Genomic DNA, 26,963 nt, shown 5'->3' with positions numbered 1-26,963 from the left:
GTAGGAAATCGGTCTACATATTCTTACTGGCATGAATTATGCGACTTGGCCCTACTGGTCCTAAAGGTATGCATGATGACTTCAATTATAAATAGCTCAACAACCACTGAATTGTTTTGGAAAGACATTTTTCTTTCATAAGGAGAAGTTCTGGTCAGGATTTAAAGTTATTTGAACTTGCAAAAGAAGCCAGAGATAAATTGAGGCATTATGGTCCAAGATTTATTCTTCAGGTTGGAGAACTTTTAAAAAAAGTTAGGCCTTGATAGACCTCCAGATCAGGCAGGGATCTTAAGCAAAAGAATTTGACAACACGTCTCTATTTCTAAAATGAATGCACAAATATCTTAGGAGACCATCCTAGCTCTTTTGTTTGTCCATTAACATGTCATTAGTGTTTGTATTCAACGTGCTGAAAAGAGATTGACTGCATATATGTCACAAGTTGTGCTTATGATAGAATTATGTATAGTAACCCATTCAAGGAGAGTTGAGAGCTCAGGAGAGGCCACTTGGTGTGTGGCAGACTTAGTTTGTAGACTTAAGTCCAACTTACCTAGAACTAAATAATATGATGTGTTCTTCTCAGAGGGTCCCTAACTGGGATGTTGTATGACCATTTATTCCAGTTATTTCCAACTTTCTGAAGAATTTGCCTTTGTAGTCTATGTCTGATAAGGACTTTAGTTTGGAATAAAATAATGACATTGTTTCAATAAAAATGGCAACACTGGTTTAAGCTGTAGGTATAACCTGGAATGAAATATATTATCCTTGTTAATAAAATCCTATATTCGTATGTCCTTTTAGTGAACAGACCCAAAGCTGCTGAAGTAAGTTTAACGGAGAGTTTGAGAAAGAAAATTGGGTTATTTGGAACATTTAAAAATTAGTCTGCTTATGTTATTCACACTTTCCTACTAAAATTTTACTGAATGTATCTTGAAACTAATGCTAGAGGAAGTAAGCATATCTACTCTTGCTGAAAAGTACAAATGTGATGCTGGAAAGAACTTGAGAAGTTTTGTGGAAGGGAGTTGAGTTCATGCAAGTTTGAGCAATTGTGTCATAATTCTGTTGCAAGTTGCCTATTAAGGAAAGTTAAGCTTTTTGTTCTGACAGTCTACTTTGGCAGGGGGGAGGGGGGAAGTTCAGAATCTTTTATTTCTGCATTTCCTGTGTCAGAAATTCTGGAAAATAATATTAGTAAAACCATGTGCTACTTTAAGGAAAACCTGAGGTGTTTGAAGTTCAGACATTTTATTAACATCGTGCAAGTGTCCTGTCACAGGTATTAGACCAGGCTTGACTAAGTGGACTCCCCAATTCATGTAAGTGTTGAATGACCAATTAAAGGTTTCGTTTTTTTCCCCCTTTTTCTAGTATGTTATTGATAATGTAGTATCAAAATACAACTTCATATAATTTGTCGGTGTTAACTTTAAGAGTGAGTCCTGGTGTTTCTTTTGCCAGGTCTGATCTCAGATTTGTCAGCCTTGAGTGTATCTTGAAGTTCTTTTAGCTAAAATAGGAGTTAATGCTGTTGTCCATCTGCCAAAATCTACCAACATCATTGCATCTCTGTCTAAGTTTAGGCCTGATGCTTCATGTATCTTGTATACTTTTAAAAGACTATTCATGGAAAATGCACAGAAGCTAAGTCTTGAGAGGTGCTGAGAATCTCCACATAATTAACATACGCATATAGAAAGCTAAAAGGACTGTGCTCACGCTGCAAAATTATTATAGGGAAATTTTCTTCCCCTCTCCAGTGTTCTTGTTTTACATCTGCCATTTGCAGATAAAGGAAAATACTCTATTTGTCTAAAGATATGAATTGTGCTGGATGAGTAGAAAATTTCCCAAGAGAATTATAAACTCTGCCAATATGTATAAAGGCCAAGTTGAGACTGGTCACACCTAACTTTCATCTCCTGTTTTGGAGTGCTTACTTCTATGGCCTTGAAGTTTTCCCCTCTTATTGTTCAGTAAGATGACTGAATAAATTATTTTGCAATTAAGCAGTCAGTAACTTAATTCCATTAAAAATATAACCAATATAGCAATGTGACTGAGGACTGGTAGCTGGGCTGATTTTTGGTCAAGTGCTTCCTGCTTCTCTGGTGCTGAGCAGTTATGTTATCTCAGATGGCACTAGAAGGAAAGCTATTTGAATTTCAAAATAAATATTTGAGCTTTTAAATTCAAAGCTTTGCTCACAGGTTAGCTTTCTTCAGAATAACTAAGTGATCTGAAAGCACACATTCAGTTAAACTGATGACATTTCTGTGAAAGGAAAACCTCAGGCTTGAGGTGATGCATAAAGAGTCTTCATATTAAATGGTATGTTAAAATAGTTTGGTTAGTTTTAAAAGACTCAGAGGTGGTTTTATGTTTTGGAGGAATGAGAAATTTCTTTTTAAATTTGGGAATGGAAGTAATGCTTTAAAACTCTACCATACAGTTGCAGTATGGTTCAGTTGATCAGCATTCATAGTGAAGTTAAAGGAATAAGTGCTGTTTATACAGGCTAGATTTTAAAGACTATGTAGACCAGAAGCTGGAAATTTTTAACTAATTGCCTTGTAACATAAATTACAAATTGATTTATATCTAATGAAGTGGTATCATTATAGTAGCATAGCGGTCTATTAGAAAATAATTTTCATCTGGAAGTGGTAGCTAATCCTTACATATTCTAATGTAGTTAGAGAATAAAATTATGGTATTAAATATGCTTTTAAAAGTTAATATCTTCATTATCCCCTTGAAATGAAAGAAAATAAACTTATTTTCTTCACATTCTCTGTCAAGACACAGTTTAGTTTCATTTATAGAGTGATAAAGTACTGGTGATGAATACGGATAACCCACGTTGAAGCATTCCTGTTTGCTTTTTATTCTTATGTGGACCCTTATTTTGATCTTCCCAATGAAACCTATTCATTGGAACAGCTACTACTAGGACATTGAAGGGAAATGAATAGGAAGTTCAAAAAACCATTAATATAAATCAATTTTCTCTTTTTAATTGATTATAAAAACTACCACTGGTAACTAAAAACCCATAGTACAATAATTGGTTTAAAGACTGGTTTTTGTGTTTTGGTTTTTTTTTCAGGGGAAGGAGAAATAGCATTACAGCTACCTCCTTCCTGCTTACAGCCAAAGGAATCTTTTGTTATTTCCAAACAAACACAAATTCTGTGAACATAGTTAATTTATACTTTTCAGCCACAGATATTACTTCTTTTAGGTAAATGACAGACAATGAACTTCAGGTAGCATACTTGCTTGTAAAAGTTAAAGTGAATACTGCTTAAATGATTTGTTCTAGAGGTAATTTGGAAAGTCACAAGTACTTGTCCAGGTGCTCCTTTCAGAATACAGAAACCTTTTCAGAATACCCCTTCTTGTCTTTACCAGGGCAAAGTATCTGGAGGTGCTAGCTCAGTGGGGTTTCTTCAATCTGTTTCTTAAATTTAGAAAACTCCTTTCAAAAAAAAAAAAAAAAAAGGAGAGGAGACGCAGTTCCCTGTGTAAGGAATTTAAATGTACTGGCAGAAGGCATGCTTTACTTACTTGAAATTTGCTGATACTTAAAAAGAAATCCATACATTCCCAGGTCACTAGCCTCAAAATCTGCATGTTAGGATAGCATTTAACATTACACAGACAAGCTGAAACAGGTTATATATAAGAAAGGAAGAAATTGTTGATAATACTGTGACCAACAATTTGAAAAGGAAAATCCCCTTCAGCCCTTATTTAAGTAGAAAATCAATATTCAGGTTACCTTAAAGTTTCTCTGAATTCTGGTCCTCCTGCATGACAAGTACACTTTTAGCAGAAGTGGTTTGGATGATGCTTCCTTCTACTGGCTTAGTCAGTTAGTTAGTTATCCTATCATAGTCATGGTAAACTGCTTCCCATTTTGTTGTTTTCTGACATTTCTGTTTTTCTCTGCAACTATTCCTATCTAATTCTTTTTTCTCCAACAGAATTATGATTTAAATGATGATACAGTGCTTAATGAGATAAAATTAGCAGATGCTGATCAGTACCAGCTACCTGATTTGTGTGCAGAAGAGCTTGCTGTAATCCTTGGAATATGGTACGTTAGTTCATACTTAAAATACTGCATGGATCCATTATGATAATGAAATAATGAAGTGGTGGGTTGATAGGACTTCTTTTTCTTCCTTGTCATATAGTCTGGCTAAAATGCTAAAAGATTCGCATCATATGTGGATAGCATTTTCAGTTATCTCCAAGTGAACATTAGTGTTCAGTTCAGAATTTCAGTGTTTCATTAATTGCTATATTGTTCTCCTATCCTAGAAAAGCTTCTTGTGCTGTGTTCCTCAGTTTAATCACAATTAGCATTAGCTACCTGTGGTGGTGACACTTTGGCAAATTTTGAAAACATTTCAGAGTATGCATTAGTCAGCTTCCAATGAGGATCAGCCATGTCTTTCAAGCAAAATGCTGGCCTGCTAATCAGTGCAATGGGAATACTTGTATAAATTCAGAGTGCCAATTGCTAGTTACAAGCTGTAGTACAAGGTCCCTGTGGTTTTTCACCTAAGTTTTTTATTTTCCTGGCTTTTAGAAATTATATGCTACATGGGTTTTGCAAATGGCACAGAAGAGCAAAAAGCAGCTTGAGATTTGAGGGTCATAAGCTGGCTGCTAGTGAATATCCTCATTTTCTAATAGAGAAATACTACTTCTATGATGTAGTGGTCATTTAGCCAATAACAGTTATCACACAATTTTTTGTGTGTGATTTATTTTAGGAGTATTAGTGTGTCAAAGTAAAAATGGTGACATTGGTGCAGTATTCATCATTCATACCTCTTAAAGCACTTTTCTAATCTGTGAGTTGCAAAATGATGGAACCTGCAGTACGGCTGAAGTATCTTGCCCAATCCAGAAGGAGGCCAGGAGCCAAACAATGGGCGAATTGTAGTTCCCAAGTCTCAGACCAGTGTTGCCTTTGCAGGGTCACATGGATGCTATAAGATCTATCTTTGTGATAGGGTGACAGTAATAGCAGGCTAGCAAAAGGCTAGTGACACAATTCAATGGCATAAGCTAACAACCCAGCATTTGGCAGTAGTTCCTTTGTGGTGCGGGGCTTTTTGCTTGTTTTGTAGCACGCGTTATAATACTTCTCTCCCCCCTCTCCCCAGTTGCCAAAATTTTCAGTTATTTTTCCCCTTCTTATCCCATAAAGTGCAGTGGAAATCATTAATGGAAAGAAGATTGTTTCCTTTCATATGCCCATTTCACAGACTGTAGCTTTTTGAAGAGCCAGACACTTGCTTGGCTATGAAGTTGAAGTCAAACATGAAGTTGAGTGTCTGTGGTTTCAGCTGTGCCTTTTAACCATTCAGCCCATCCACTGTAATCAGGAATTCATGAGGGAATATGTACAGTGGCTTCATACTTTCTTTACTCCCCAAGTCTTAAATTTGTTTTCTTTTCAAGGCCACATCTAGGTCCAGTCTGGGGACAAAGGAGTGGAGTGAACAGTGGGTTGACATATATTCTTGACCCAGTCAGTTGTAGTCTTTCACACTGACTCAATTCAAGGAAACCCTTCCCCTTCCTGAGAAGCATTTTCATGCGCACTTCATTTTTTTAACACACTATTGTCTTATATTCAGATTATATCATCCCTCCTGCTTCCACCCTTCTGAAGGAAATTTTAATTTGCCTATTGGTCTTTCTCTGTTTTCTCTCTCTTTTTTAAAAATTTGTAGAATTTGGAATTTACATTGGCCAGCTGCAGAGTAGGTTTCTTGACCACAGCATGTCCCTTTGAAACCACCACTGTCGTGCTCTGAATAGTGACTAGAAACTATCTTAACTGCCATCTGTGTGTGTACGTTAAAATCTCAGTGGTATGTGAGTTTGGCAGGACTCAAGGCAAGAAACTCATTTAAGAAACTAAAAACAACCAACAAAATAAAAAGTCCGTGTTGCTTCCCCATAGGAATGGTAGCTACCATTCAGTAGGTGGGGTAATGTTAAGCAACTGAAACTATTCCAGTCACAGATGGAGACAAGATTTAACGTCCAGCCATGTTGCAGAAATGTTAGTAGAACGCCAGCTTGTGAGAACTGTTCTTCTGAGGTGATTTAGGATATAACCCTTAGGACTGAGTGGGGTTTAGGCTTGGATTGCTGGCTGTACCCTTGGTGTCTATACAAGCTATTGGCCTATCAATTTGCAAGGAGGTATATACATGTTAAAGCATTTAGCGTTCGCTTTTAAGCAAAATGTACTTCTCAAACCTTAGCTATAGGAAATTCCTTGCTTTTCTTTCGTGCTTGAGGACTTCAGTTTTGTAGAAGAAACACCTCATTTCATAATTAATAAGTTCACTTTAGAATTCTTTTAAGTTTCCAAAGCAGTTCTAACTAGACTTCGTTTTAGGTCTAGCACCATCTTAATGGTATCTGTTGTTGACTGCAGTTGTCAGCAGTGGATGTTTTTTCTAATGCAAATAAACTTTTAGACACTACAGGGTTTGTTGAAGAAAGGTAGCTTGCAGATAAAGGAAAAGAGTACATGTGAACAAATTTTTTCCTATACATTTCACTGTGCTTGCTAGTATTTGTTTTACAGCAAATGCCACAGAAGTGCCCCTTATTTCAACTGAGATTTTTGCAGCTAAATAATCTTAACTCAAAATCAGCAGCATGCAGAAATGTTTGTGGATAGTACAATAAACTGCAAATTGTTACAACTTTCAGAAAACACTTAATTACAATTACACAGGATCCAGTGAAATTATCTGAATACACATAATGTTTCCTGCTGTGAAGTAAGTTTCAAGTAGGTTACAATGATCAACTGGCTAAATAAAGTACTATTACAGTATCAGTACAACAACTTTCATCTCTTCCTCACCAATACCATTTTAAGAGGATATAAAATTTTTTGAAGTGTTGAAATATCTCGTACCAGCCGTCTTTACAAAAGTCTAAGGAACATCTCACGCAGTATGTTTAAGCCAGCTTGTAAATAACACGCATGAGCCTGAATCAATTAGATAGTTTTTTTAAACCTCTCTGTTACACTGATGTAAGGAAAGAATAACTTATTTGTCAGTATTATCAGTAATCCATTTATATAACAAAGTAGCAGTGTAAACTGTACCCAGCAGGATCTCTGTGGCACCTGTAATTTGAGATGGTTTCCTTTAAAGTGTTTGCCTATTCTATTTCTTCTCTGCAAATTCCTCTGCTTCCAAACACTGAACAGTCTGTGGAACTAAATCTAAAAGAAAGCATTTGCCTCTTATGATAATGAAGTTGTAGCTAAAATAAAGTGTAGAGGGGAGAAAAACCACCCCAGTCTGCCTTGCTTACACAAAGGTTTCCTATTCCATCGTATCCAGATTTTGTAGTGTCTCTATAGGAAGAAGTGTCTAGACATGTCTTCAGATCATCTCACTGCAGGAGTAATGCAACCTAAAGGAAATATTGAAAGAAACTCCTAGGAGTGCTGAAGCATTGCTTGGCTAGGACTTTTTTGATATTTCATCTGAAAATAACTACTCACGATGGTGTAAAATTTGTTTTATAGTCAAGCCTTAAGACTGTGGCCAAAACTTTGTATAGAGCCTCGGACCAAACTTTCAGAGGCTGATGGAAAAAGATACTAAAATTACAATTTAAAAATAAAATAAAATAAAAATATAAAAAAAACAACTAAGATTGGGCCAATGTATGGTTTAAATAATGTGTTAATATAGTATAGATGACAAAATGCTGAGAAACTAAGGGGAGTGTGTTTCCCTTGTCACTTAGAAATAGCCCAAATTAGATTGCTGTTAGAATAGACAACAGTAGCTGTGTGTCAGCAGCTTGGGAAAAAAATCCCTTCTCATCACTTGATTCACAATTTTTCAACAGGGAAAGCTTTTAGAAATTAGATAAGTCTATAGAAAATTCTAGGAATGCAAAGAGAAACGTCCAGTGGATGGTTATTTCTTAATCTTTTGCTGTCTCTCAAGGATCAAATCAGGTCAAAATAGTGTGTTATGCTGGAGGTACCTCAGCTCAAAGTCTTCAGCTTGTAAGGAAAGCATCAGGAAGTCTAACTTTTATTATACAGTAATACCTTGCATAATAATATATTGTACAGTTTACACAGTGAGCTGTAGAAGCATACTTGAAACAGCTGCATAAGCAGTAAATAGCATTAGGACTAAAGGATTTTTAACAGAATTACCAAATATAAGCTTTTGAATCAATTGAGTAATTAGAAAAAATCCCAATATACATGTTGGCAATGGAAACATGACGGGAAACTTGGGTAGGTGAAACAGGAAAACATTTAGCTACTTGAAATTTGAGAATCTAATACTAGCTGGCTCTCTGTTCTGTAGTCAGTGGAGAAATCAGCATCTGCAGAGTGTGATTCATTTCGCTTCAGGCACTTATTTTACAATGGAGTGAATCACTCCCTACATTTATCTGTATTTTTGCATGGACTCTGAAGGAAGCCTAGATAGTTAGCTAGATTGAAGGCCTAAGTCTTATATGGTTACAGTTGGTAAGATGGATCACGTGCTTCTTAAGATTTACATATAAATATATATGTTTGCAGCTTTTTTTCTGCTTTATAGCAAGGTCATGCTATATAGCTTGTACCAGAAGTACAAGGCAATGTCTTTTCCAAGCCATTGAAAGGGAAGAGGTTATGGTAAAGTGACTGTGGATGGCCAAAGCTTACGTGTTGTCCTGTGAAAGTAAAAGCTATGAAATAAAATCTTGGACAGCATTAAAGGTGATGAAGCTTTTTCTGTAAATTATTATTATTATTTTTTAAACAAACCAATTACAGGTGCCAGACCACCAGTGCAGTGATCTCACCGTGGTCAGTTTATGGCTGTTTAAAATAATTGCTACAAAATATATTGCTGTGCAATACAGCTGTGTGAAGAGATTCCACTGGGGAGATGAACTTCCTGTCTTGCTATTCAGAATGCTCACATAAAAAACATTAGTCACTTGAAATACTTTTGTGAAACTTTGAAAATGCCTGTTAAGTGATCAATTTGTTGTGTTTGGCCCTTTTTCATTCACAAAATTAACACAGCTGGTAAAACTGCATAGAAATACAGCAAATAGTCATAGAAATTCCTATGTGGAAAGTCTGACCTATCTATTCCTCATCATCTACCTCATGCTAGTTACCTAGTTTTAAGTAGTTAGCTGAGGAACTTGAATTTGCATTGTCTGCACTTGCAGGAAACATAAGCAAACAAAAACTCAGCAGTTGTCTTCATCCATCTAACTTTATACTCTGTCTTGAAAAGTAGCTGTGAGAAGATATCTAAGGGTGAATAGTAACAGGGCAAGCACATGTCGCTCCCTTCTCCCTAATACTTTCCCAGCCTCTAAACAGTGATTTCCTGAGCCTAATCTGGCTTGTTTGCATGGTAGCCCTCAATGGATCTCTCAGATATTTGTTGTCTTCCATTGAGCCCATGTAAATTTTTTTTGCATTAGTAGCATCTTTTGGCAAAGGTGTCTGTGTATTTTGTGTCTGCTATTCAAAAGAACCCTCCTCTGGCTAGTTTTGGTTGCCAATAGCTTCATTTAGTGACTAAACTGTCTTATTTCCTAACGGTTTTGAAAACCTCTGCAATGTCCCTCTTTGGTTAGTCCTAGCCTAATCAGACATTGCTTTTGTATAAGTTTTTATATGTTTATAAGGCATAAAACACCATTATTCACCAGCATAAAACAACAATAGTTCTAGCTTTGTTTCTGAAATTTTTCTAATACTAAGTGACTGCTTTTGAAAGAAAGGTTCAGAAGAGAACATACTATTTATGGGTAGACAAACAAGGGCTTTATGTCATATTTTATGTGGGCTTTATGCTATTGATTCATATACTATTTGTAGTATGCCCTAGTACATTATTGTCTATTACTTCCCTAATTAATTACTCATATTTTGATTTGAATTTTTAACAGCTGCCTAGTACTGAGCTAATGTTTTCATGCAGCTGCAGTGCTGAAGAGTTGTTCCTGAATAGAAATGGTCAAATCAGAGCCTATAATTTTTTTGTGAAGCTAGAACTGTTTCCTAATGTGCATTGCTTGGCATTTTTATTACCCTTTTGCTCTACCCTGTAAGGTCTTTCTGCAGCTCCTTATTGTCTATTCACATCCTTAACTCAAAGAACGTCAGATCATTTGCAAGTTTTCTTATGTCACTATGCAGTCTCCTGTTCCAGTTTGTTTATTAATATAGCTCATGGATCACAGCACAAAACCTATGCAGGATTACAATGGTAACCTTCTCCATTGGGATGGCTGACTATTTGTCTCATACCATTTCCTATCTTTTAATCAGTTACTGACCTTTGCTAAGACATTCCCTCTTATCTCATGAATGCTCAATTTCTTTGAAAGTCCTTCTTGGTGAGGCATTTCTCAAAAAACCCTACAGAGATCCAAGTTGATTTCATCAGCCAGTTTATGTATATCTTCACACTGGTTAAAATTTCCAAAAGCCCCCAACATGTTTGTAATGCAGGATTTTTTTTTCCTGGTAGCCTGGCTGACTCTGCCTATACACATTGTATTTGTCCAGGTATATCTAGTCATTCTGTTCATTATATAGTCTCTCTTTACCTGCAACAGATTATGCTTACAAACCAGTAGGTACAGTGATCCCCTGACACCAGTTTTAAAGGCTGGCATCACTTTTGCTGCACTCTTGTCTTCAGGTACTAAGGAAATTTTAAATGAGGACTTACACACTGCTTTTAGTGTCTCAGCTGTTTCATCCCAAAACTCACTTTAAGCTTTTTTTTCTTTTTTTTTTAGTGAATACTCTTTGGTCCTGATAACTTCTTAGCATCCAGCCTTTTAGCATGTAACCTCTTTTGCAGCTTTTTAATTTGAGAAGGATTCTTCTTTCCTATAATCTTCTTATTGGAAGAAGAATTTAGCACTGATTTTTGACTCTTGGTTAGTTGCTCCTTAAACACTTTTTGGACTCCTTAATTACATTTTAATAGATATTTCATTATCGTTATTATTTAATATTCCAGAGGTTTTGATTCCTTCTGTATTCTGCATTTTAATATAACTTCATCTATTTGAAGAATGCTGTTTTATTTTTAATAGCTCTTAACAATGTTCTTTAATATTTGTCAACTTTCTAAGTCAGTTCTACAAGCAGAAAGATTTAGTCTTAATCCAAAGAGGGTACTTCGGGATTATTGCTATTAATTCCACTGTTACAAATACTACAGCTAACTAAGTCTCAAACTCTATAACTAGTTAAACTGGATACCTTACCCATTAGGCTGCCAACGTAGATCCGGTTAAGCAGATTAAAGAACTGGTTGTAAGTTGTAAGCTATTGGCAATTAGCTTTTGCTGTTTTACTAGAGAATACTTCTTTCTGCTACTGAGTAGGTGTTATTCTAAAGTTCTGATTTATCTGTCTAAAGAATGTCTATTTCACTTTTTTTTCTTTCCACCAAGCACCTTTCCAAAGTCAAGATAAAGTCCACCAATCTAGTCATCTCATCATGGAAGGCTATTCAGTTAATCAATCAAGCATGATTTCTTCTATCTAAATGTGTGCGGACTATTCTGTCACCTTCTTGTTCTTCATATCACAGATTGGTTCATGTTGGACTGCTGGAGATCATCTTGTCCAACCCCCTGCTCAAGCAGGGTCAGGACTTGGCATTTCCCTTTGCAGAACTGCATGACGTTCATGTCAGCCTGTTTCTCCAGCCCGCCGAGATCTCTTTGGGTGGCAGCACAATCTGCTGGTATATTACCTGCTCCTCCCGATTTTGTGCCACCAGCAAATCTGCTGAACGTACACTCTACTTCATCACCCAGATTCTTAATCAAGATGTTGAACAGTGTTGGAGTCTGTATTGACCGCTGGGGTACGCCAGTAGTTATTGACTTCCAACTAGACTTTGTACTGCTGATCACAACCCTCTCACCTGGGCTCACCTGTTCAGCCAGTTTTCAGTTCACCTCACTGTCTGCTCATCAGCTTCTTCATGAGGATCTTGTGGGAGACAGTGCTGAAAGCCTTACTGAAGTCCATGTAGACAATGTCCACTGCCCTCCCGAAATATAGCAAGCCAGTCATTTCATCACAGGAGGTTATCATGTTGGTCAAGCATGACTTCCCCCCGGTCAGTGTGTACCAACCACTCCCTCCATGTGTTAGGAAATGGCTTCAAGAGGGATTTGCTTTATATCCTTTCCAAGGATTGAGGTGAGGCCAACCTGGATCCTGCTTGCTCTTGCTGAAGATAGGAGTGACATTTGCTTTCCGTCAGTCCTCAGGAACCTCTCTTGATCACCATGACCTTTCGAGGATAATTGAGATTTCAACAGACAGCCTCTATTCTGTATCTTGTTCTTATGGCTAGTAACAAGGTTTTAATCAAAGTTTTGACTGTTATTTCTGCAATGGTAGTTGTATCATATGTACAAGGAAGAATTAACAAAATAGCAAGAAAAAAGTTAGATTGGGCCAAAGTCTTGTCTCCAAAGTAAGGTATGTGAAGTAGGGAGCATAATTTCAGTGTGACCTATCATCACAATTAGTATACTATCTTTGCAATTTTAACCTATAATATGAAGTCTGCAAAGTTTAAGGAATAGTGCGATTAATTTAAGCTTATGTATATAGCCATTATATAGGTTTGGTGATGATACGTACTCTGTGGTATGATAGGGAATATATTTTCACTCAATAACTTTTGTTTTCGCAGGGAGCTTGAATTGTAGCCTTGTTGCTCTTTGTGCTACTTGGAGGTGTATCTTGTAGTATATTTGTAAATGTTGGTGGGCTGTTGTCTGAAGAGAACATCCACCCATGTAGAGTTGTAAGCACGATTTCTTTATCATCTCTGTACACATGTCCAACTGTGAATAAAATAATTCTAATTCTCATATCTCTGTATTATTCTGGTTTTCCCCCTTTGTGTAACACAAGCTAGTGGTAATGCCAGTTAATGAGAGACTGGTCATGTTCCTTGAGTGACTAGAGAGAGGGTGTTTGTTTGAGATTACCCTTCAGCACTTTTTAAGCATTAGTGGTTTTTTGCTTTGCAGAATGTGTTCAATTAGTCATAGAATTTTAAATGAAAACAGATTTCTGTGAAAACAGAGAATGGATTTAAAACTGTTTAGGATTTGTAAAATTGTTATTCCCATAAGCTTAAACTTAGTAAAACATTTCCATTTAGAATGGTCTTGGAAAGGCACTATGAAAATAACTTGGTCCCCTAAATGGTTCTTTTTTTTCTGTGACTGCTCCTAGGTCTAGGCCGCCTTCTGCACATACCACACTCCCATTTGTCATTGTAACAGTTTTCCAGAATGTCCCTTAGATTTCTGCAAGTTTGAAAAATGTGTTCTGCATAGTTATATTCTAAAGATTAAATCAGCATTGTTTTGTTTTATTTTTTTTCTTTACAGTATAGACTTCCAAAAGAACAATCCAATACACAAATTAACTGAAGAGGAACTTCTGGCTTTTACTTCAGTAAGTAACTTATCCAGACTTCTTAGTAAAAATGCTTTCACTTAAATATTTAAGTTAAGTACCAAGCAGTAACCTGTCAATCATATTACACATGAAACTGTAAACCAAATGTGTTTTGTACTACTAGTTACTACAGTTAACTAGTTATTAGTAACTAAGTTAATACTCAGTTGTTTCATTAACTTTTTCTTATGTCAAGAAATCAAAATGATACTGAAGGTCAACCCAGTTTTGAGCCATCATCATGCAGGATAAGCTTGACATCTGAAAATTTAATTTCTCTTGAAAATACACACAAAACATTTTTATGTGTTTGTTTTTAGTTTTTATTAACTATATGAATTATAATGTAGTGTTAAACCAAGTATTTTTACATCAAACTTTTCCTATGGCGCTAGTATTGAAAGTGCTCTTCTTTGAACAGTGTTTAAGCGGAGTTCAAAAGGAATTTCAGCTTTATTCTGTCAGATTTGTTCAGTCTCCATGTCAGATGTTCTGCTTAGACATGTTTCTTCCCAGTTCCAATGGCTGATTTGTTGCAGAACAGTTCTGTTACATCCAAAGAAGCTTTGAAATTTCTAAGTCAGTATCTTTTCAATATGATTTTTTTACTCAAGACAAAACACAGTTTGCTTTTTTCCTTGATTTTTTTCTGATTTTGTGTGTTTTTCAACAATAGTTTATGGGGGTGGAGTGTGGAGGAGGAGCAGCCAGGGATTATATTGCCATTTTTTCCTTACTTTCCACAATATTAGAGTTCAGCTTTGGTGCAGTAAAGAGGGCTTGTTCTCCTACCCAAGCCTTGTAGTCTGAGACCCTTTTGCTGTAGTAGTGCCGTCTGAAAAAGTAAATTCTTGGTAAGAGTTTGCAGATAGGATCTCAGCAAAAAACCCTTTGATTTCAGTTGAGCTAGAATTTTATCACTGACACTTGTAGTTATGTGAAAGGACTATGGACATTAATCTAAGGTTAACCGTGGTAATGTTTTGGGGTTGTTGGGGTTATTTTGTGGTGGTAAAATGAAGTTCAATCTGTGAAAAAGAAAACCCTGATCTTTTTTAGGATCTTTTATCTTTATTAGTTCAATAACTGTAAAATAGGTTGGTTTTAAAGTAATGTTCATTTAGGTCCCTATGCTAATACAGTTCATGTAAGATCTGCATGAGGGAAGTGAGTGACTCACTGTAAACCAGTTTGGTTTATGTAGGTTTTCCATTTGTGGCTACAATGATGATAGTGCTTTCTCATGGTATACTCATTGTTTCTGAAATATTTTGTTTTGAACTACAGTTTTGATTTGGTTTTTTTTTTAAAGGTGGGAATAGAGAGCAGAAAAAAATGAAATGTAGGAAAAATGAGACTATCCACTTTCACTTCATATAGTAGTAATTGAAGTGCCCAATAAGGATATTAAAGAACTATGACCATTAAAGGAGAGGAAAAAACTTAAAGAAAGAAATGCAGCCATTATATAACTGAATCTTGAAAAAAACTTCCCATGTATTTTATCTTTAATATTAAATGGAGTCATATTGTGATAACAGATCATCTTTAACAAGATTGGGCCTATTCCTGTAATGGTATACTTTCCAGAATAATGAAACCAGGAGGGGGTTTAGTTCCTTTAACACTTGATTTTTCAAACATTTAAACACGCTTCAGTTTTACAGCAGAGGAGGAAAAAGTCAAGGTAGCACATATGCTAGACAAGAAAGATAATCAGCTTTACTGTCATCTTTTATCTGACATTGCTACCTGTATCTGAGAGGTAAGAGATTTGTTGGGTGAATTTTTCGTAATGATAAAAATTAAACTGCATTTTTCTGCCATCTAGTGGCTGATTCCTCAAAAAATCACAGGAGAGCTGATGAATTTGCTCTTTAAATATTTATTGCAGTGACTGTGAGGAGCTTATGTTTTCATTAATTTATTTATCTATTTATAGAACTTGTAAGTCAGCTACGGTTTGCTTCACCCTTGTAAGGTCAGCAGCCACTATCAGGAGAAATCTCCAGAGAGTCACAGCTGAAGGATATGTGTAGGCTTCCCTATTATTTTGTGCTCTGAGTAGCAAAGAAGAAGTGGTAAACAAACAGGAATGTAGATCTCACTGGTAGCACAGAATTCAGTGGACAGCAGTGACTTAAAGAAGTAGCTGGTAGCCTAAAAATTAGAGGAAATAATAAATTTCAATATCAGAATAGTGTTCTTTTAAATTTTACTTAATGTTTCCAAGTTAACTGGATGTAGGGATGTAATTCAGTCTTACAATTATTTCATCTTTTGATCTTGACCTATGCTTCCAATACACAAGCAAGAACAAGTATGATATGTAGTGTTACCATCCCAAATCTTTCCTGGAAACTGAAAATGGGAATCAGATATTAGCTTATGTAAGTTCTTTTCAATAAGGCATCTTTTGTGGCATTTGTACCTGAGCCTAAAATTGTGGATAGCGACTGCAGAATTTCATGATAGAATCTCTGGGCTCTTCTGCATCTTAGCTCTGAGTCACCAAGGCAAGCAAATCCATCACTGTGCCCCCTGGCAGTAGCAATGTTCTGTGTGAACGTTAGCACAGCCTTGGTTCTTACAATGGCTGCTAGCTGAGTAAATAAGTGGCACCAAGCTTTGGTACTACCTAGTGAAACAGGCAAATGAGCACTGTATCATTACTGCTCTAGTAATTTCTTTAGCATTATTGAAATGGTGCGGGGTGTGTGTGGGGGGGGTGTGTGTGTGTGTGAGAGAGATGGTTGTCATGCATTCATCCGATATCTGCAGAAATATATGTTTCCTGAAGAAAGGAGAGTATTTCAGGGAATCTTGGGAAACTTGAGAAATTGTAAGGTGTTTTTAATAGATCAGTAAATCATCAAGAGATCCTCTTGCTTTGGACATTGCAAAACAAATGTATGTGACCTGCAATTTCTCTCAAGCAGAAAGAATTAAGGTCCAGGCAGTATGAGAGGGAAAGGATGATCAAAGTAAACTCAAGTAGATGATGTGGTCCTGCCTCATACTAGATGTAGTTTGGCAATAAGGCATTCTAAACTCCCTTTTATATCTGTGGAAGTTGAAAATGATTAGATCTGTATGATAGATAGATATTTTAAACATAGCTTACAGTCCTAAAGATAACACTATTAAGTCACTATTAGTCACTGCTTGGTGACTGCAGTCGAATACAAAAGGATTGCTGCTTTTCATTTACTTAAGTTGCTTGGGAATAGTTGCCATTGTCCTAAAAATACTACCTTTTGTAACTAAGAATTACTTTTAATGTTGCTAATTTTTGAAGCGAGGTGTGGGGGTGTATCAAATCCTGTGTACTTGTGTACGTAGTCTCATTGGCTGGGATAGCTCCTGTTGGTACAATAATTTGGACTTCATTGCTTGAGGTATTCTAGCCAAATCTGTTCGGCTATCATCATCAGTGTAATATTTCAGCTTTTAAGCTATTAACCTGTAGATGAAATTAGATAAATTTAGAGGTTCACATGCACTTAAGAATAAACACAAAATAAAACATTTTATTTCAAAGGGAATTAAATATTCTTTTCTCATGCATAACAGTTTAGGGAAACAGTTATAAGGTTTTTAATTAATTCTGTTACGGAGCACTTGGACTTCTAAGAAATGTAAGGTCTTATTTAGAAATGAAATGTCTCACAAGCTGCTTCAGGGTAACAGTTATGCATATGATATTTGACAAACGTTCTGATTTAGCTAACTGAATATTACATTTAAAAGCCATTTTTAAGAGAGGAAAATATGGACAGTAAACCAATAGTGGGACCCAGTGCTTCTTGTTAGAATTACTGGTTTCTTCCTTATAATAAACTTTCTTCCCCCAGACCTTTATGTATCAGAAGTAGGAAGTATACAATGCAAGAAACCAGAGAACTAACTCAGTACTGCTTTCCCATTGAGGTTTTGTAGCTTAGTGTACTCCCAGCCCCGCAGGTTAGTTTTACAATGCCTAAATATGTTTTCTTATCCCATCTTTAATTTTAATTGATAGTTTTTAATGTAAAAATACTAATGTGAAGTCTGCTGGGTTTTGTATTGGGCAGCAGTTTTTCCCCAGAAGTTCACAAGTACATCACTGATCTCTGTATATCAGTGGCCCAAACACTTTTTTAGGAAAAAACTGCTTTCTGTAAATGAGCAAAAGTAGGGTTTAAAATCACTTCTATTAAATATTTGCTGTTTGCATTATTTTGAATAGGTAATGCAGTTAAAAGAATATATCAAAGAGGAGATTAAATGAACACTGTTACATACATGTACATGATAAGTCAATGTATTTTTGGAAAGATTTTTTTAAAAATACATTTAAAGCTTTATAGAAGATGTCCATCATGTGAACATAAACTTTAGAACAGGAAGCTAAACAGTATTTCTGAAATGTAAAAGAGTTCCAGGAACATATGAAAGCTCTATGTGAGAAGTGGTAAATCTTCCCTTATGTTTCATTTTAAGATTATGCAGTTCTTGCAGGGGAATAGGGGAAGCATTAAATACTGGATAGTATTACATTTTTCTGTGTACAAAAGAGAAAAATGTTTTTAAAGAGAAAACACTAATAAGATTAGACTTTGCAATACCAGTTCTAACAGCTTTACAGAAAGCTTATACTATAGCTTATGGTTTGCGTACTAGGGAGGCAATTCAGTGTTTCGTAGTCTATGACACTCCAGCAGAATACCCAGGATTAAGGAAATGCAGCTGGTTCTTAACATTATCCCTTCTATCTATCCAAGCCCTCACTTTGTCTAGGAGAAATGGCCTTTGTGGGAGAATATTACTTTTTTCCCATATTAGTGTGTTATAATCAAGGGACTTTGAGTGGTAGCAACAGTATTAACCTATAGGGAACTGAGGAGAAAAAGCAACCAGAAACTGGAAGAGAAGCCTCTTCCTTTATGCTTCCCACATCTTAGCCCCATATTTGTATTCTTTGGAATTCATTGAAGGAGAGAAGGGAAAGAAAAGGGACCGTGGAAAATTTAGTTGCATTGGTTTGTTGTGTTCCTGAGACTTCTACCATTTATGGAGAGTAGAGCAGTTCGTTTCTTAAGTGGTGAAAACCCAGAAAAGGAGGCTCTGGCAGTTCTTCTGTCTCTTGACACTTTGAGCAGGTGATTGATGATATCTTTCTTAAAGAGCAATAAAAAAGTGTAATAGCTTTTATTTTGCTCAGAGTGCAAAACGTAAAAATTACTCACCATCTTCTAACGAAAATAACTGATTGTTCTGAAATTGTTCCAATAATGCCGTGAAGGACACTAAGGTCTGCTAAAGGACTTGGAGAATGTGGAGGGAGTCTGTCAAATTCCAAAGAATACTGTGTATTCCAAAGATGGACCAGATAGGAATGCTTCATGTCTTTTGTTTTTCCATTGTATTGAGCTACCAATTCCATAGGAGACTGTTTTTCCTAAGGAATTTGAGAATGGTTGGACAGTTTTGGTTTTGTTTTGTTTTGTTTTTTAAGAAGTAGGCATTTATTGAGTGTAATTGAAACTGATGTTGTATGGTGCCTTTGAAAATCTCAGCAAAGAATTACAGTGCACATTTTATTGAGTGTGTGTATATATGCATATATGAATACTTTTTCCTGCTTTTCACTGTAGGAAGGGGGCTTTGGGAAGAGGGAGTGGAGAGTGGAAACGGGAATGCTTTGTTTTTTTCTTTGTATGGCATTTGTGATATTAATGTGGAACTAGGGAGTAATCAAATCATGGCATATGATATTTTTAATGTTAAGCCTTCCTATCAAAATCTCTATAAAACTAACATGCCAATTTGGTTTCTAAAGAGAAGTTGTTTATATAGCTTAAATAAAAGCAGTGCATTTTTCTCTGCTGAGAAAATGGCTGCAGTTTTCTTTTTATTTTATAACCAGCAAGAGTATTGAAAAACTCATTAAGAGTGCCATGTGTCTCTACTGCTGTAACTTTCGTGGCTTTATAAAAAGTTTCTTTTACTTCTTTCCTAAGCTGTGTTGCCCATTTTGAATAGCCTCTGTTGGTTACAGGATTATAATACTGCAAAGACTTTCTCTCAACAAAGCCCTGCTAGTACTAGTAAGACTTTTTTTCTTTCTTTTTCGTCGTCTTAGCACTTTTATTCAAAAGTCTGAATCATTTTCCAGGAATGTCAGGATCTAAACACTTGCTCCTAATTTAATGCATGTACGCTTTCTGGCCCATCCCGGGAAATAGGATTGAGTATAGTAAAAGAGAAGCTGTCTTTTTCTGCTGGAGTATCATGTGCAAAGACTCACCTAGATTTCTTGGAAGCTTATTCACGAAGTGTCTGGTACTTATGTTTACAATGTATTATGGATAGGAAATCTACATTGTGTTGTCAGTTATTTTTGCTGCTGTTGTGTGCATTTAGATGTTTTAGGGTAAAGTAACTGGGTGCTGTATTACATGTGTTACAGAGCAGGGGGGAAGCATGCATACCATTCCAAAACTGGGATTAAGTAACAGTCTATTTGAAGTTGTTTTATTTTACAAAATATCATATTTCAACATAATTGACACTTTTATCCCTTTCAACTTTGTTCTCCTCTGTGGTCTACATTCTTCCCTGAGTCCATGTGATCCACAGCTCTACTTGCATCATATCTCACAGGAGATGATTCCTGATTTATTGTGGGCCTTTCTGGGCACAAAGACATTTGGGATGGCCTTTCCTTTCTAGAATAGTCTGCTCTTTTGTATAACCTGTACAGAATTACTCAAGCGATATATTTTAGTGGTCTCACTGAAACCACAGTGGTAAAAGAACATGAAAATAATGTTTAAATATTAATACATTATTTGCTTGTCTAAGGGTTTCAGAAGTTAAGCATGCAGATTTGATGACAGTTAGTAACATTTTTTCCCACAGCAGCCTTTCTTCTCCCCCTCCTCCTCCCTCTTTATCTATCAGCAGCTCACTTATTTTTTCTAGCAACGTCTCTGACAGCCAGATGACATGTTGCAGGCTTCCCTTCCCCCTCTTGTGTCCTCCACCAGTTATAACTACTACAATTTACCTCAGCAAGATAGATTTCATTGCAACAAGAAGATGAAATTAAATCCCTATTCAACAAAATGCTGTCTGAGGTATCATCTGAAGGAAGTAAGACATTCTCATTAAGCTGTGCAGTGCTTAATATTCCCTTTTTGATAAGATTCTGATGATCAGTTCAATTCATGTATTACCAGTACTAGCAGTCACTTTTTTTTTGAGTGATTCATATTCTACTGATCTGCCTGTTCGTCTGGGGAGGGGGCAGATGAACTAAACAAGGGGTAAATCCAAGTCTCGCTTTTTTTCAAAGTGAACTTACATTTTTTGTTCTTTTACCATATGTGAGGAAGAATTATCCTTAAAGTTTGTTTCACTGTCCTAATATCTTGCCCTCATCCCCTCTGCCTAGTTTTAGTATTGTCCCTTCATTTGTTTTTTCCTAACCCAACATGTTAAATATTACTCTAATCTGGCTTGTTCAGTAGCATCTGAAAAAATGAAGGTGGTTGAATTTTTGTTCGCTGGTCAACTTGCTACTGTCTCTAAGTGACCGCGTTCAATTTTTCTCTGATCGTATCATGTCTATAGTTTGGACTGGAAGTAGAACATATATCAGCATCCCAAACATTCTTTCTGGTCTATATTAAAGGTGAAATATTGAAAAAGTAACAGATATTTTTTTACTTATTACACATTTTTGGATAGGTTTGATTAGAATGCCATAGTCCTTGATTGCAGTCTTGAAGTATATATTTTTTTCTTCCTCCCCAAGGTGTCTGAAGTTTGCAAATCTGATACTCCTTGCTTCATTTATAATCACTAAAATGTCACTGTTTTATTGTGGGGTTTGTTTTTTTGTTTTTGTTGTTTTAAGAAAAACAGGTACAGTCAATTGTAGCTATTCTTCTAGCTGTTTTGGGAAAAATATAAGATGAACTCAATAAGAAAAATCTATCTTACGCTGCTTCTGCATGAATTTCTTTTTCTATTCCCCCAAAACTAGGGATGAAATGATATGTCTCCAATGACTTCTTCCTCTTTTTCTTTTTTCTGCTTTGGTCTTTTTAATACTGAAGTTTTAGGTAGCCAAGCTACTGGAAGGGTTTTCTAATTGGTATTTTCTTCTGGGGATTTAGTAATGGTTGATTTAAGATTTTTGTGGGGAACATGACATTTAATCAAATTCTAAGTCTATAAACCATGGGCTTTTGTAAGGGAAAAAACAAAGGCATGTATTCTTGCCAGCAGACCCCATCACTCAGCTTTTTTTTCTTCCACAAATACATTTTTACTAGGATAACTTATATACTGATAAGCAAAGTGTTATTTTAAATAATTATTTGTAACATGAAATATACAAGAAAATTTCATAAGGTAACTTGCATGAAGTGTTTGTGACCCTTACAAAAACCAATTTCCAGTTGTGCAAATACTTCAGTAGGAAAGGTTCATATTCTGTTTATGAAGGTTAGGTCATTGATTCAGGAAACGGTAACCGTGCCAGATCATTTACTGGACAGTTCATGCAATGTATATCATAAATGAGTGTCATGATTACTGTGAGAAAATTCAGACTTTTTTGCTGTGTATAATTTATATGCTTAGCATATATGATAATATGGTATGGCATAAATATTCTTGAGATATTTGGATTGGCTGCATTAATAATGGCAAGTAGAGCTGCTAGTTATGAAGACTATTCACATAAATGCCAATAAAATGTTTAAAAGCATCATGTTCCATTTGTTTCAATTTACAAAAATGCTTTTAAAATATTTAAACTATTTAATGTTTTTCTATCTGTGCAGATGAGATTTGAGGCCTTTTCTGAACTGAAATAAAAATCATGGCACTAGATATTAGTCTGTGTATTTTGACATGTGTGAGAAGACTTTACTGCCTTGTCTAGATGATCCTTAAGCATGTATTGCATTAATTAAATTGGAGCTTGGGCTTTTTTCCTTGAAAGACTTCTATGTCTTGTGTCAGCTAGATTTTTCTTCAGTACATTTGTCAGAATATTTTGGCCAACACATTCTACAGTGACTTCTATCTAGTCTAGACAAAAGATGAGAGAGAAAATAACTTTTACAGATTTCTCTAAATAGACTGTGAAAGACACTTCTGCGCTGTGAAAGGAGATGTTTGATTTTAAAATTACAACACAGAGAGAAACAGCATATGCATTTGCATTCCCCCAAGTTAGTATCATATCTGGCTTGTTTCTATCATTGGCTAAAACTGAGTGTGTTTTCTTTGCTTTTTATTTTAATATATGTTGGTGGAAACCGTTCCAGTTTTAAAATAAAGGGAGGAAATATGTTTAGAGAATTGTTTTTATTTTGTTTGGAACATCTTGCATGGTTTGAAGCTGTTTAATAGCTTACTAGTAAGATTCAGAAAGCAAGCAGGTCATTTAGTTGCTGGAATAAGGCCATATTTCTCATCCTACAGCTTATTGTGTAAGAATTGCAGTGTGTATTTGTCTGTATATTCTTTATCTTTCCCTTACGTGATAGTGGGCAAACGTTTATTAATGTGTATGTTGAACCTCTAACAGAGCTAGGAAAATGCAAAGCTTGGAGGTGCATAACTACAAAGATTGCCTTTTTGTCTAAGGAAAATGTCATGTAGCTTCTTCATTCAATTTTCGGAGTTATTTTAATAACTGCTGTTGTTTATGTGCATAGTAACAACTGGACAGGTACTAGACTGTTGTGTCGAATCTTAATCCATTAAAGCTGATGCTTTTAAATTCTTTCCAGTCTAAGAACATCCCAGACATTGTCTTTGGTCTCTAATAAATATATTCAGAGTATAGCTTCTCTCTGCACAACTCTGTCAGATTTAGGAACGTTACTCACTTTTGCCCACCAAGACAGGATTTTCTTTCATGGTCCCCAGGAGTCTCTTACTCATTTTTTTTTTCAGGATTAGTCACTCATGCCTATGTCAGCTTCCCTTTTTTTTTAGTCATCTGTGCCATATTCACCTCAGCCCTCCTTTGTCAGCTCTCGCCTGCTATTTATCTGACTTCCACTCTTGCTCTCATCTTCCCTAATTCCTTTCTTTCTCACATATTTCTGACCATATTTTTATTCCTTTCCCTCCTCACTTTTGGTTGCTGCTTAAGGAGTTAGTCTTCGTTCAGGACCACTGTACCTCCAGTCTCTGAAAGGAAGGTGGCTGCACCTTTGTTTTGTTCCTGGAAACTAAAATTTTGCACATAAGGTTTAAAGCCAGGCTGCCGGTGACCTCCAGCAGCTTGATCCTGTTTCATGTAATAGGAACAGTAGCTCTTTAAGGAGACAGAATACTTCTGCTGGTGAAGTCAGGAACTGGAAGAAATCAGAGCTCAAATATTTTTTAATGGTCTTTGAGACTTGTTAATATGCTCTTTCCTGGGAAACTGCTGAAGCCATCCCAGAACTCTCACTGAAATTGTGACCTTGACCATATCCAATTAGCCCACCAAACTGTAATTCAGGCATGCCTCTTGCATTCGACATGTCACACTTTTACTTGTGAACACCAAGTATTGCACTATGTCAATTGCAGAATAGTAGAGACTGTTGTAGGCAGAATTCCTGTGGTGGATGATGGCATTCAAAACAGGGGAAAACCAGGTATGACACACTCCCTGTAGAGTCCTGTCTGGCACTGTGGATTCTCCTCTGCTGTGTCTCACCGTTCTTCTACAGACGGCTGTTCTTGCAGACTGAAGGTTGTGAAGATGTTTTATAGATATTCTATATTTTGTTCTTACATGGCTTAATAGTAAAGTCAGTGTCAGCCTTACTATAAATCACTGGTGTAGGCATGTAATTCTTCCTGAAATTTTTTGGCGGTTTTCTGTTGCAGAAAAAAATGTGATAGCTGATTTTGACTAGTTAATATCATTATAGGATGGGTTCACAAATAACATCTTTATAATGTAAAAACTGTATGCAGCTCTTAAAGTATTCTTGTTGTGCCATTGACTAATCTTAAAGTTTTGAAATGATGAAAACATTTACATTCGTTCTTTTCAAGAAGATAATTTTTTGCCTTTTACCAAGGATGTGAAGAGAGCTTTTAAGGCTCCATTGTGTTGTATAATTTTAATGGTTGTGCTCCAAATCTGTCTGAGAACCAGTATTTTGGCTTTGCTACATTCTCTTCCTGCAAAAGATACACAGTTATGGTTTTAAGTTTTAAGGATAATTATTGTAAATGGATTATTTGTCTTGAATTTATCATTGTGAAAGTAAAGATAAGTTTCTGTTAGAGTAAGCATCTATGCTGCATCAGATAGCAGCAGTATGTAAAGCAATATTCTTCCAGAGGCTGTTGATCAACCAAATAAACAGGAAGCATCACTGGCAGTCTATGAAAAACACAGCAATGGAAGAAACATAGTGGTCAGTTCACAAATGTGAGTAGGCAGGCAGAACAGGCAAATCTCACCACCCTGGGGCAGTTGCATGAGGATGCAAGATCTCTTGGGCCTAAGGGATTTTTTGGATTTTTCGAGTGGTCCAGAGTGCTGCAGACATTGAGTTTGCCCAAACAGTTCAAATAAGCAAAGAAACAGAAGAAACAAGAACTTTAATGTGTAGTCTTACCTGGATTTTGCCAAGTAAGTAGTAGTATCTTAGAAAAAAAAAGCTTAGAAATAGTTGACCAACCTAAAGAAAGCATTGACAAATCATGGTTCTCGTCTGTAGCCACAGGCAACAGTACTAGAAGTGGAAAGATAAAAAGTCATAACTGACTGTCTCCCTGAGCAATAAATTTGTATCAGCAGGGAATAAGTTAGCCTATAGCACTGTCCCAAAAATGCTCCTTGTCAGAGGAAAGGGAAGGCTGAGGGTGGGGTGAGGCAAGCAGGGCAGGGGATTTAAATGCCTGCTGTGGTAGTTTCCAAGGGAATACCCAGTAAGGGGTAGGATAAGTTTCTTCTCCCACATGGCTGATCTGAATGGAACAAGTTAGAAAATATTCTCCATTGGCACCGATTTTCTGTCTTTCACCTTTTTTTCAGTCATTTGCTTTGTTTGTCTCGAGTCTTCAAACAGCATGTATTGTTGCATATAGTCCTGAAACTGTCTTTCTTTCAAATATAACATCTAGGCATTCTCAAACCAAATTCACTCTTTTACTACCTGTGCAGAGAGCAATTTCTTTAATGTGCTTTTCTGTTTTTCAGGATATTATCAAAAGAGCACATAATGCATTCAGAACCTTGGCATAGACAGTGAAATTCCTGAGGCTGAGTAGTTAAAATGAGAAATTCACTCTTGTTTAATACCTAGGGAAATCCTTATCATTGGTACCAAAGAGTTAAAGTCTAGCCTTTTGAATCCAAAAATCTGATCTATTACTGTTGAGATTTGGCCTTAGGAAATAAAGGCCTGTGATGTGGTGTGGAAGTCTGTACTTATGCTGTTTTAGGAGTAAGTCCAAACCACAGACCTGAAAAAGACAATGCTACTACAGTCAAATCTGGCTGAAGTTGTTTTCAACATAACACAGAATATGTGATATGTTTGGCGCAACATAGTGAGTGTCAGTAATATGGCTAGACTCCATTCTGTGTGCAAATAGGAGCCATATCTTATGTGGTTTACCCTTCTCTAGTCATTGAAAGCAGATTCCTTTAAATAAAACAGTATCTTCTTTCTTCATGACATTTCCTTTTCTTCTCAAGTTTCCTTCTTCTCCTAAAAAAAATTGAGAACCTCCAAGGAAAACTTACTTCTGAACTTAGTCTCTCAAAATGAAAAGAAAACCAAACCAAAATACAACCCAAAAATCAGCTTAAGCAACAGCATGAAAAAATATTCTTTTTTTTAACTCTTACAAGAGGATACATTATGTATACTACTTAGTATCATCGCAGACCGTTAAGCTCTTAGAGACTTGCTAAATAGCAGCCCACGGATGCCTGTTAATGTGGAAGAAATGTAAATAATTTTGGACATCCAGGATAGATCTGCAGTTTGGATGTATAAGTAGAACTGAACAAATTGACACTCAGACAGTACCTTTGTACTATTATTAGAAATTGGAAAAAAAGCATTTAAAACGTATTCCTAGGAGAAGCTGTTTGGAGTTGATTTTTCCAGTGCATCTAAAATGGCTTTGAATTCTGATTTTTGTTCCTTGCAAAGGTCTCTGTGAAAGTTACATATCTGCATGCATGCAATTTTAATTACAGACTGCATTATGCAGAATCAAAGAATCATGTTTGTAGCTCAGTATAAGCGTCTCCCTACTTTTTGTTTTATTTTTGTTCCATGCAAGCTAATGTGAACTTGCTTTTCTGTGTTTCTGTTATATTTAAATCCATACAAAGCTTTCTTTGAGTCTCTTGTTGTTTCCACTG

General features: G+C 36.1%; 1 protein-coding gene across 1 annotated transcript in view; it reads left to right on the top strand.

The window, feature by feature from the left end:
* TTC27 (tetratricopeptide repeat domain 27) overlaps positions 1–26,963 on the top strand; it is a 128,089-nt gene that overhangs the window by 29,489 nt on the left and 71,637 nt on the right. The window contains 2 exon segments of the mRNA XM_075089264.1: positions 4,002–4,114; positions 13,498–13,564. Of these exon segments, the coding sequence (XP_074945365.1) occupies positions 4,002–4,114; positions 13,498–13,564 (180 nt within the window).

This window comes from Phalacrocorax aristotelis, chromosome 3 (assembly GCF_949628215.1).
Source record: "Phalacrocorax aristotelis chromosome 3, bGulAri2.1, whole genome shotgun sequence".
NCBI lineage: Eukaryota > Metazoa > Chordata > Aves > Suliformes > Phalacrocoracidae > Phalacrocorax > Phalacrocorax aristotelis.
Note: the sequence above shows the minus strand (reverse complement) of the source record. Positions and strands in the feature narration are given on the sequence as shown.